Source organism: Pithys albifrons, chromosome 5 (assembly GCF_047495875.1).
Source record: "Pithys albifrons albifrons isolate INPA30051 chromosome 5, PitAlb_v1, whole genome shotgun sequence".
NCBI classification, from domain to species: domain Eukaryota; kingdom Metazoa; phylum Chordata; class Aves; order Passeriformes; family Thamnophilidae; genus Pithys; species Pithys albifrons.
The window spans coordinates 46,656,961-46,670,303 of record NC_092462.1 but is presented as its reverse complement, the minus strand read 5'-3'; the positions used below and the strand labels follow the sequence as shown (position 1 = coordinate 46,670,303).

Genomic DNA, 13,343 nt, shown 5'->3' with positions numbered 1-13,343 from the left:
GCAGACACTTATCAGCCAAATGCTATTTTGGGTTAAAATGCCCTCACTTTTAATGACACTGATTACATTCCTCTTTTTGGGAATAAAAAGAAGATATATAGTATATTTTATTGTTGAGGAAGTAAAAATATAGCATATGCTTGATTTACTGCATAGAGTGAGGGCAGGGGATTTTACTGCTTGCAGATAAATTGTGACACATGTCTGGCAAAGACCTGGCTTTGTGTAGAACCAGCCATATACTGTCAGGATTATTAGCTGAGGTGCAGCCTGCATGAATACAGCAAACAGTACAAAAAATCCCCCTAAGCTATTAGCGCCAGACAACTCTGCAGAAAAAGCCCCAGTTTCCTAGTGCCAGATTCCTGGAGTAGGTGAAATATGGGGCAGAGACATCTCAGCTCCTGAACCGAGAAGATACAGCACCCTTTCATTAATTCCAGTTAAGTTTCTGATCTGCCAAACCAAAGCTTCCAATCGGACAGGTGTCTCTACATCATGTATGAAAGTGTGCAGCTTTCTGAAAAGAGTTAGAAATTAGGGACAATGCTGCAGTCTAGGTAGGACCATGTATTTGAGGCAGGTATTTTCCGTCTATGAGTCCTCTGCAATGTGAAGCATTGGGAAATATAGCAGTGCCATGGAAAGACTCTGCAGCAGTTATTTTGGCTAAAGCTGCTCTTAGAATTTTCTGCTTAGCAGAACTATGCTGCCACAATACAGAATCATGTTGTCAACCCTATTACCCATGTTTTTTACATTACATTCAAATGTTTTGACATTACATTCAAATGTTTTGTTACTGTAAACCCAATAGGAGCCTGAACTCAATACCTAAATGACCTGAAAACCAGATCTTTTGAATTCTCTTACTCATAATAATCAAAGGCTCAACAAACTCCTAGAAAATCTGTGTTTATAGATAGCATATATACCTTCTTTGATGCAAGCTGTCTTTCTGCATGGCTGCTTTGCAGCATGGAAACAGGTACCACCTCTGATTATCATGCATGCTTACTTATACAGATTGCCTCAATTCCCTTTATTGCTGTAAGAAAATAGCTAAAATACTGGCACAAATTGGTGAGATATAGACAACAGATGTTAACATTGTATTTCAGCTTTTCTTTGTCACCAGTGCTCAAGGAGATACTGTGAGAACATTGATATCCATGGGGAACACGTATAACTACTAAAAGTGAAATTATGTGATACCCCTTAAAAAGTATATATTATAAAATCTTCAGCTGATCAAATCCACTGAAGCTTAAATACAGCTTTTCTCACCTTTAGACCACTCACTTGACCATAACAAAGCCTGACTTTAATAGGAAAAACTCATTATTCAGAAGAAAATATCACTAACAAAAACAGATGACCTGAACATTAGAGATCTTGGGGCACTATTTCTCATGTTTCTTGAATCAAAAAACAGCTGCAGTACATGTGGGTGAAATGAACAGGAAGCCTGTATGAGAACACCTTGGGTCAGCCATTTCACCTTCTTCATAGTTACAAGTGTAAACATTTCACAGCAAAAAAGAGAATGCATCAATCATGCTTGTGAGCTGTTCCACCTCCTTTCAGACTAGTCTCAGCAAAGAATTATCCATTTAAGTAAATATAAAATTGAAATTTAAATAATTGAAGTGTATGTGTCTGCCCAGAATCTTACCTTGACAGTGGATTTTTTAAGTGTGTCTTCCCCCTAGTAGAAAAACAAGACTTGTAGCTCAAACTTACTTTCAGCTCTATTTAATGTCAAAAGGCACACACTCATAGAGTGACTGGTGTGATCCTGACTCTCCGCTGACTCTGCATTTACAGTAAGTGATAATGAGAGAGCCAGACATGTTCCAAATCTTATTGCTCCCTTTGTTTCTTCGAGTTGTTCTGAAGCTCTCATTTATGAAATGATGCAAAAGGCAAATAATGGATGCCAATATTACTGCCTTCAAAGCATGTATACATGTAAACAAAAACACAAGTCTAATTCTTTACAAAAAGAGCTTAAGTTCTGAAACGGAGAGCTGATAAATGTGAGGACTCAAAGAAAAGGTGAAGTAAAAAAGAATTCTACTTAGAATAATAGGAAAAAATGAAGCAAACTGGCTTACAGGTATATGCCTTCGTTTGTATGTTGGGGTGCTGGATGGGGAAGAGCCTGCACTGAGAGCATTTTCAATATCCTGGTCAAGCTGGTCAAGTTTCATAATTAACAGCACCATTGAATCCAGTCGTGAACGATCCCGATCTTCTGCTATTTCCTATGGAACAAAATATACAATTGATAAATCTGAAATGACTACTTGGAAAGACTAAGCTTAAATTATGAAAGCTCTGTTTCTTAATTTGGCATGAAAGAACAATGAGTAATAAGCAGAATTTTTTTTTTGAAAAACACTGTTTTGTGTAACAAGTTTATTGAGTATTGACTTCCTGCTGGAAAAACATTTTATATTAATGCTTAATATCTATCTAATATAGCAATTTATGTTTTTTTAAAGCACTTTTTTGGCACAAATGCATCATTTCCCTCTCCTTGATACATATACATTTTAAAGAGCTACTTATTCTATACACTTCTCAAAATATTCACCCAAAGTTAATTTATTTGACTGTACAAATACAAATAAAGAAGGTTAATGTGACATGAAAATGAGAGAGAAGGAAGTTCAAAGAAGTAATTTTCCAGCTGAAGATAACCACAACTACTTTTCTTTGTAGAACTCATTAGTGTAACTATGTTTTGCCAATTTCTATCAGAGATTTCTGTGTTGGTTGGAAATTCTTGGTAGACATGAGATACATTAGTATAATAATAGACAGTGTCATAGATCCTCTGACTGGAAAGAGGGAAGGATGAGGGGACTCAAACATCACAGCCTCAAACATGCAGCTTATTGCAGCTAATTTCCTTATACTCTGTTTATAGATAATGATCACAAAGATCCTTAAAAGAGCTACTCAAAGCAAGATTTTCAGTTAGATAGGTGGAACAATGTTCCTCCCTCTATTTCCCTTTTATATAAAGAAGGTTAACAAAAAATTTAGCCAATTTGCCTGCCTCAAAATTCAGAAATATGAAAACTCCTACTGGTTCCTGTATGGATTTTCACAGTAGGAAATTAGAAAATAGAAAGTTCCATTAACTCACTTGAAAGACTATTTTTATAAATCCTTCTTAAGAAATGAAGCAAAGACATTATAATTTCATCATCGTGACCAAGAAGTAAGCAATATAAATGTCCAAGTCAGCCTTTTTTTGATAGTCACTAAATTGTTTTTCAGGCTGTACAGAGACTGCTCTAGTTGGGATTCTATTAGCAGAGTTTTTATACACTGCTTCAAAGACATTGCAAAACATGAATTAAATTATTCCAGCTAGAATTAAAGGATATGTATAGATAAAACAGTAACATAAACAATAGTCTACATGTTCTTTATGTGAAGACAGAGGGGGAGGTTAGTTAACTAAATCTTAGAAAAGTAGAAATACAAATCTGTCAGTCCATAGCAGAATAACAAACAACTTACAACACAAAGGCAAAGCCCAGGGAAACTGTGTATTTTATTTTTTATTACAACTTGATATTTTGCATTGGGTTGCTGAAAAAGCTGGTGAATTTGCAAGACCCCTGATGAACTTGAACTCAGTTTAAGAAGATCCTGAGACAATATTACCTCAAAATAATGTAGAAATCAAGGTACACTTTCTTTCAAACTGAAAACACAGTGTCCCAAAAGATTTACTGCAACTCCATGGATCTTCATTTTAATTGATGTTAAATTGATATCTTAAATTTGCAAATGTCAGAACAGTTATTTCATTTAATTTGCATGGGTGCAGAAAGCCCAATGGAGCAACTGTGTGTGTGTTAACAAAGTAGACATGACCTCCTTTCAGGCATGGGGCCATGTTTGCCAAGGTGAGCAAGGCTGTAGCCAATTTACACATCCAGAGGGTGCCAGTATTGCTACCAAAACTAGCCTTCTAGTCTCCTAACTGTATCATTGTTTCTATTGGTTTTGCTTGGAAATACATCACTGTAAATGCTAATCAAACTGGCATTTACACTTGACTTAAAAACCAGAAGTTCACGCCACACCTCAACAAAAGGAGTGGTGGTGGCTTGTGGAAATGGGAGTTTTTAGTTTGTTTTGTCGTAGGGTTTTGGTGGAGGTTTTTTTCAGACTAGAAAGATAAGAAGCATGTTACATGAAGACAAAAAAAAAATCTGGAATTTTCCCCAATCAGTTTGAGAATGCTGGACAAGAATCTGCCAAAATGAAGAGGTGGAAAAATATTGCTCAAAGTCATACTCAGGCGTGACACATTGTGTTGGCTTTGCAGGCAAACACTGCTTTCAGTAAAACAATAATAATGTAATAATAATAATAGTATGGAATTTACCTATTTTATTTAGAAATCAACTTTGTGGTTCTGATTGCTGTTCTCATCAACATGAGAAATGTAACATTTTAAACATAGTTTCTATTTTCAAAATTTACTGAACAAGACAATAATCACCTTCTGTTTTGCTGGGATACTATCAATGGGTGTACTTCAAAGTGTAAGTATTATATAAAAAATTAACACATACAAACAAAAAAGGCTAATCTTGAGTTGGAAATTCATCACAACACACAGAACAAATATTTTTACAAGATTAATTCATGTTTTTACAGCTTTAGCCTTGATATTATCTACTGAATTTCCAAGAGCTTTATACCTTATTAATCTTTTTTTGTATCTCCCTTTTGTATATATTCTGAGATTTTTTACTGAAGTGTGATATATCTAAAGCCAGCACATATTAGCAATTAGTGGAATTTTTTTTGAAAACACAATATTTTTTGCTTGCAGTCTTTCACATTATTCCCCACTGATAGCGACTTACCTTTCAAACTAGAACCCGAAAAAATATAAATTACATTTATAGAATTATACAGAAATCCTGTCTTTACCATTTTGAAGTCAAAACTTGGGCATTAGAAGATGCCTGGTCAAACACTGCCCTTACAACCTTAATTTCTGCCTTCAGGCATTTGCATTGGACAATTCAGGAATGCGTCACTAACACAAACAATAGGTCAAACTCGAGATATTATTTGTCTGGAGATTTTATTTTTAACATGCCTCCACATAAAGAGGAAATACTTTAGGTCATGAACTGGAAAAAAATATTTCTTTTAATTTGTATCCTCATTGGTGTGATAAAGAAGCTAGTTAAATTTGAATATATTCATATATTTAGAACATAAAGCATTGAACTGTTCCTAGAATGAAGGATGCTTGAATTACTCCTAAATTAAGTATTAAAATTCCAAATGTTTTTATAAGGAAAACAGTCTACAACTCCTGTTGCTATCATCAACAAACAATGCCAATAAGAATGAAAACATTTTTGAGAACATGCCTGCTACCTTTTTAAGTCACTTTTGTAATTTTGCAGCTTATATCATTATTGACAAGAATAACACAAAATTTTTCCCCTAGGTACTCCCATGTCTTCAGGTGCTTTTTTGTCTTTTTACTACTGAGTTGCCTTGTGCAACATGCATGAGAACACCCAACAATTTCTGAATATAATGTCCTCTGCACACAATGTTATAATTTTTATTTTGAAAATTTGGTAAGTAAACTACACTGCACAAAGCCAGCATTAATGAGTATTTCCAGAAAGTAATTACCCTTCCTCCTTTTTATTTAAGGTCACGAGTTTTATACCCATATTATCAGTACCTCGCAATTATTTTAACCAACTTGAACAAAAGAAACCAATTAAGGAGTAAGATGCTACTTAAGTTTGGATTTAATACACCTGTTTTACAAGGTGGATCAAAACAACTGAAGTGGATGCATTTCACTTCCTTGCTCTCTTAATCTCTGTATTTCTCTACGTGTGTTTTCCCCTTTCACCTGTAGCCAGTTTTCCATCACACGCACACTCCCTACTGCAGCCCTTTCCCCACATACCTCTTTCAGCTCAGTACAGCTGAAGCAAAGGGTAGTTTCTGAAAGCTCTATAGACTGTTAAGCATGAAAACTATTTTAATTTTCACAGCAAAAATTTTGTACAGAGGCAGTTAGCATACAAAACTAACTTTGTGCTCTCTTAACACCCTCAGCTCTCCTTGTGCCAGCATTGGTTTTCAGAAGAAAGCCACTGTTGGCCCACTGACCACAGTCCCTGTGGAAGGTGTAGTGCTTGGTGGGTTTCTCCATGCAGCCATACAAATGTAAATGCTGGCCAAGGAAGACTAAATAAAGGCAGAACAAATAGCTGTACTGATTTTTTTTTCTTGCAAAAACTTAGATTTTTGTTGCTTCAAAGTGACCCCCTAACTGTAACTTGTTTTTTGGCAGGTGAGGTTATGCTGATTTTACAGACATTGTAGAGCCTGAGGGACTCTCAAATGTTTTTCTTCAGGACACCTATACAAAGAACTTATGGAGGGTGCACATTTGTAACTTGGTGAGGGTTTGAAAGAGCCGTATTGCCAAAAAAGAGCAGCCAACTGCTATCCCCTGCCCCTCAATTCACCCATGTATCCTTCTTTAGCTTTCCCAATCTATACAGCTGATGAAATGCCTGAGATATCTTTTTATGTCACAAGTTTGAAAGAAAACATGATAGCATGAGAAAACACATTGGTAATTTTTTATAATCAATGAAAGGAGTTTAAGTGCCTTGTTTCCTTGGAAAAGAGCACACACATTCTTTCCCATGTGAAAATTGGATTGTCCCAGTGACAATTACTTTCTTATTAAATTACTTCTGCACAGTGAGATTTAAACTAAGGTTACTTTTGTATCACAATTCAGAGCACACTGATATTTATGGGAACTGTTACGGGTGATTGAGGAAGTAGTGATAAAACTCTTGATATTAAGTGGGGATAAAATTTGTATTTTTTCAATATGGCCAAAGTTAAAGTTCATGTTTGGGTTAATACCCAATAAGCTTGAATTTTCAGAATTTGGCTCAGCAAGAGTGCAACAATAGGATTACAAAATTAGATGTTTGTATCAGACTTCTTAGTATAACTATATTTAAGCTTAGTCATGGGCAAAACAAACTCCCCAAACTGGGACCAGGATCAAGCATTTTGGGAGTGGAAATGTTGATCAAAGACATTATTATTCCTTTTTAGCCACATTGAGAAAGATTCTAAATAGCTCAAAAAAAACTTCATAAGGCATGCTCTCTCTTTCACTTTGAATTCCTAGCAAGCAGTAATAAATGGCAATTAGAGGTTTTGAGGAATTAGAGAATCAAAGGAGACTGAATCACCCTTTATATGGCACACACCATATTTTACAACTAAGATATTTCCTGAAATAAATAGCCAAGATGCTGAAATCATGTAATATTCTCTGAAATTCTGCACCAATTACTGCATCATCTCTGCAGAGGTGACTTCTGAAGAACTGATAATGGCCCAAATTTCGTAAAAACTACCAAAACACCCTTGTTTCCTTCTGACACCGCTTAATATCATCTGTCTTCTGTATGTTGTCTGAAGCTCATCAAAACTAAGTGTTTGAACATGTGGTAAGTGGTTGACTGGAATTTTGTAGAAATCTGTGGTGCAGACAAAGAATTTCACTTTTCTTTATAATATATTCAGCTATTTCATGTATGCCTTTGAAATATATTTATGCACACTGGAATTAACCTAGCTATTAAAAGTTACTTAATGGGATTGATATGTGCACAGTGCACAGCATTGAGGTCTTGCTCAGACACACGCACTAGCCTGCAAAGTAGCCTTTAGGGTTGACTTTCATTCACATCAAAGGACAGGACCCATGTAACATACAACCAAAAGACAAAGTTAGTCTGAAAGCCTCATTCTTCTGCAACTACCTTTTTGAATCCCTGAATTCATTCTCCCCTTAAAATGTGCTGCTTAGATTTTTCTGTCATTAAATACTCATATTCCTTTGGCATTTCTATCCTAAATCCTTAGAAGCCAGGCCCAAAGTTGAACCATATAATTGCTACTTAAACAATTTTTCATAGACATTTAAATGAATAGATTTTGTATGCTTGTTTTTAACAGTCACTGCTTTTTCAACAGTATATTCAGCTTCTCAAGTCTAGCGGCATTTTGTTCTGAAACCATCAACACTAACTGCTTTAAATATTACACAGTATTAAATATTACACAATCAGGTACACTATTAATGAGCTAACAATAGCAAGTCATAGAGTCATAAAAATACAACTGGAAGTGATCTTGAAATGCCATGTCATCCAATTCTTTCTCAATAACAAGGCTGTCATACTTGACAGATGGTTCTCCAGCTTCTCTTACAAATCTCCAAAACTGCCCTGAGAAAAAGATCTTATTCCAATATTACCTTCCTTAGTACTAAAAACACAATTGCAATCTTTCTTTAGCATGAACTCATCAATTCTTATTTTTACCAGTTTTGGTCTTCATGGCAGACTTTTCTTGTCCTTGGAAATAATATTATGTTCCGTTCATCCTTGTATTCAGGTTCATTTCTTTCCCATCCCCAGTGCAATGGTAGGGACGGGTTTCTTCCATCTCTGGACATTCTCACATTAATTCTTGAGTCTCTCCTGAACTTCTCTCCTGAAAAGCAACTTGCAAAACCCAAATCCTCTGCTTTCATTGCAAGTGAAGCCATTTCACCTCCTAGCATTTGTGGGGCCAAAACCACTGGCAGGTGACTGAGACCTGCAAGTAGTAAGCAGCTGTCAGTTAGCAAAGTAGCAACAAGGAATTGAAAGGAATGATTGACAGGAACAGTTCAGGTACAACCAAATTTTTCTTGTGGAAAAGTTCTACAGGCTCCATCCTTGATGGTTTTCGAGACCTGGCTGGATAAAGCCCAGAGAAACCTGCTCTGACCTCAGATTGGGCCCTGTTTCAGTAGAGCCCTGATGAGGGCCCTTCCAACCAATTACTAAGGTTGTCCTTTAGTTTTCCGTTGTTGGATAGAAACTAATTATTCTCTACAAAAGTTACTGGTAAAACCAGATTATGTAGAAAGTATTGCTACTTTTGCTGAATGCAGCAGAGCATTTTGCTCAATGATTTGCTTCCTCACTGTATTGCACTTAGTGTTTGTACTGCTGTTGGATAGGTACTGCTGCTGGATAGGTACTGCTGCTTTTGTATATAACTTTACACATACAGGGTATATGTGCCAGCCATACCCTGGAACCAAGCCTACCAGCATATAATTTCCACTACATTATATGATAACTAGTCTTCTTTGGAAGGTAAGACAAATACCTTCAAAACTGAACAGTATATTCTTTTTAAAAGCACCCATTATTTATTGCAAGTAAAGTGAAAATTCAGCACCAATAGCATTCCATGGGGGTATCACCTTACAATTTTCTTCCACATCGTAACTCAGCCTTAATCAGTATTGTTTGATCTATACAAGGATTGTCCGAGGATTTTCACTCTCTATCAGCAACAGCAAAAATATATTACACCAAATTTTATGCACAGGTGTTAGATGGAAAACTCAGATTCTCTCACTGTAAAATCTGAAAATATCTCTCATGGATATACCAAGGTGAGGAAAAAATGTTACAGGAAACAAAACATATAAGAAACATTGATGTGACAGATTATTGTGTATCATATCTGGGTTCTCACCATGTTTATCTAAAAAACACAGGTTGTATGTACACTGTCAATTGAGATAGCAATAAAGAGTAACTAAGCAGTAACTGACAGCCTGAGCCGAAACCTGAGCCCCTACCCCCAGGGACAAAATAACCAGCAAAGCTCTAGCTGGACTTCAGTCCAGACGAGGCTTGGCTGTGGCCATAGCATTTTGCTTTTTGTCTCTAAAGTTTCAGCCAGACAGCAGCAGGTAATGGCATTAGCACTCTGCTCTAACAGCCTGAATTGCAGTGATCAAAAAGTGCTGAGCCCTGCTCTGGTCCCAGCAGGGAAGGGACCTCCTGCTTTCTACCGCAGCCTTCAGCACCTCCCTGTGCCTGCACATCTCTCCTTGTTTTGGGGAGCTGATAACTGACAGCTTCCTTTAATAGCTTCTGTCTCCCAGGAATGGATGGGGAGAAGTGCCTGCCTCTCAGGGCTCAGTCTGGGTTAAGTTGGTCAGTTTGTGTCAGTGCGCCTGTCCACAAAGGACCCAGTAGCCTACAATTAGGAGGTGGGCAAGACAATTTGAATGGGAGGTGAGGCTGGTTACAAGTTCTGCTTTTGACTAACACCCAACATATTTACATTGTAAATATGGTCACAGTGTTACAGGAGATATATATCTATATAGATATATAAATATAGATATATAGATATATATATACACATACATACACACACATATATATATGTGTGTGTGTGTGTTTTTACAAGCATTACTTGCATAGGTATATAGAAGAGGGGGAAATGCATTCAGAAGTCAGTGTTATTTCCAGCTGGGGCTTTACCGAACAGGAGATTTGAGTTCAACAGTTATGTCAAAGAGGAGATAGAATAAAAAAGATAAACATATCTGGGCCAGAATTAAGTTACAAATTTTAACTGATGTTCAACAAACTTCGATTCCATTCCAAACTCTTCTCCAAAACAGTTATTAGGGTGAACACAATTTCATTATTTTAAAACTATCTGAAAATATTGTAATTATAAGACAGTTTTAATTATTTTCATTTTCCCTACCTAAATCTGTGTTTCTTGCTGGAAATCAAGATTTCAGTAGCTAGAGTATCCCAATAATTATGACTAAAAATATGAGAAAACTTAGAACATGTTAAAAAATTTGGAAAAAAAATTGCAACATTTGGAAAGGTACTAAATTTGTGGTAAGATTTTATTTTGGAAAACTAATTCTGAATGAAAATACAAAAATAAACTCTGGCCATAGAACAAGAGTTTAAAAAACCAACCATAAAACAATAAATCCAACAAAAAGCGAATCAGGAGAAGAAAACTCTTTATGTATAAGAAAAGAACACTGCACTTCTGTTGGATTTTAATTTGAAAAATTGGCAACTAGAAACGCTCAAGCAGGATGTTTTTAACAATGAACAAGATACACTGTAAAGAAGCATATGGAATAAAACTCATGCATGCCAAAAAGGATAGGGTGAAAGGGGCCTTAAAGAAAGTTCCATTCAGGACAAGAGAAAGAAGAAAAAGGATCTGAAATTCATAATTTTGGGTTTTCTGTTATTCCTCCAAGTTGCCTGAACTTTTCTGTGATCAACATGGTGCCTTCTGGTAAAGGGATTTTTCTTGAATAGATTTTTGTTCAACCATATATGTACATATCTCCCATATTCCATATTTAAAAGTGTTGTCTTGCTTTCATGCAAATACAGTGTGAGCAGTATGACCTGTTAGTTAAAAATGCAAGTAAAAAATTGCTATAGCCCCCTTTAATTACCCTTGAAAATGTGTGTTATGTAAACTATACCAAAATAGCACTATAAATTTTTGGGAAAAGAATATCTGTTGACTAGATCTCTGAAAACTGGGTAAGTCAGTAGGCCAATGCTGCTCCATACCTATTATTCTAGGTGCATCCATGAAGTAAACAATAATCATCTCCAGTCAATGAGTAAATGTGGTGAGGAATTAAAGGAATGGATATATTCGTGATTGATACTCTACTAATTTCTTTAAAATGATAGTTCATTTTCTGTATGATGAAACACTAACTTTACTGTCTTAAAACTTCCCTTGTAGATAAAAGCCATAGAACTGTATGGTTATTTACCCTTTGTAAAGGTAGAAATAACTAGACATTTTACCACACTTTTAAAAATCTCTTTTTTTTAGATGGGGGGAGGTGTGTCTGTATTTTACAAGAAAGAAGTACTGTCACCGTTTTTTGTGACAAAAATGTTAAACATCTTTAAAGATCAGCGCAACTTTTGTATGAAATATGTCTGCACAGAAAAAAAATGGCTTGAGAAGCAAGAATGAGACTTTTGGAATAGTTAACTACAGAACAGCTGGCACAGATTAGCCTATGTCCTCATACAATCAAAATGTTTCTATTAGAGAACTTGAGATAACCAGCTTGTTAGTGTCTAAGTATACTACAGTATTATTTTCCCCAGTTTAATCAAGCATTATCTCATAAGCTATGACTGCATTATCCCTAAAGAATTGAAGAATTACCAACCTCAAACTATTTTATTCATATATATATATATATATATATATATATATGCATTTAATATCAGGGTATTGGGCTTGATTTTTTTCTGTTATATGTTAACTTTTATTAACTTAACACAAGACATGCCATGACAAAATCAGCTCAAAGGGAGAAAGAAACTTTGCATGAAAACTCTGGCTATTGATTCACAAATGAGGCCAAAGGCATGAAACTATAGTCTTGGAAACACACAGAAGAAATACACATAAATACATGTCTGGAGAAAAGACCTGACTCAGTCCACAGCCAGCAAGATGTAGTGAATTTCTAGTCACCACCAGCTGACCTTCCCAAGGGAAAACAGCATTGCGAACACCACAGAATTCAAGTGCATTCAAGGCGCTTTATAGTGAGTGGTACTGTACTGGTGTTTGTTCAATTTGAAGAATAAGACATTTGTAATCTAAAATGATTTCTTCCTGTATATAAATTGAATATTAAAACGAATGTTACTATTATAAAACATGTCCTTCTGCATATGGGAGAAAGATAAATGCATAATTGTTCTAGAATTTCAAATAAAATATAAACAGTTGTTCCATTGTTATCTGACTCTGACTCATAACAATGTGACAGATAAATGGCAATATGGTTGTTTCACAAAGTCAGTGTGTTTATTAACATGAGCAAAATACCATTTGGCTCTTCTTCATTTAAAAAATGAGATAACAGAGCTTAGGCAACTAGATGACTGTAGGTGAAATCTGAGGCCCTTTGAAAAAACAACAAAATTAGGATTTCACCAATCTGATTTGCATCCTTCTACTGTGTGTGTCATCCAAGGCAACCATGTCCAGGAGAAGCCTTTTCATTCTGACAGTGTCTCTTGAGAATGTTTCATTATTGATTCTCATGTTTCAGGCTCAGTTCTGACAGTGTCACCAAAATGGAAAAAATGTAAATTGGAGTGGTTTTCCCCCATTTATTGAACCCATGTATTGTCTCGCTACATTTAACAAGAGAAGACTTTTTTTTTTGTTTTCCCATGGTTTTCCCCTGCTCTCTTAATCTCTAGAGATTTCTAAAGCAACTCTGTGTAGCTTTCTGTTTATCAGATTTTTTTTGTTGTTTTTTACTCTGAGACAGGAAGCTGAAGGTTTTGACCTCATCTGGATCTTTCTCAGTGTTTGGAGGTGGTCTTTTCAAAAAGATT

The 13,343-nt window shown here is 35.7% G+C and overlaps 1 protein-coding gene across 1 annotated transcript in view; it reads right to left on the bottom strand.

The window, feature by feature from the left end:
- The window catches only part of DLC1 (DLC1 Rho GTPase activating protein), a 254,667-nt gene that overhangs the window by 167,984 nt on the left and 73,340 nt on the right, over positions 1 to 13,343 (bottom strand). The window contains exon 5 of the mRNA XM_071556429.1: positions 2,118 to 2,267. Within this exon, the coding sequence (XP_071412530.1) occupies positions 2,118 to 2,267 (150 nt within the window). The remainder of the gene's footprint in view (positions 1 to 2,117; positions 2,268 to 13,343) is intronic.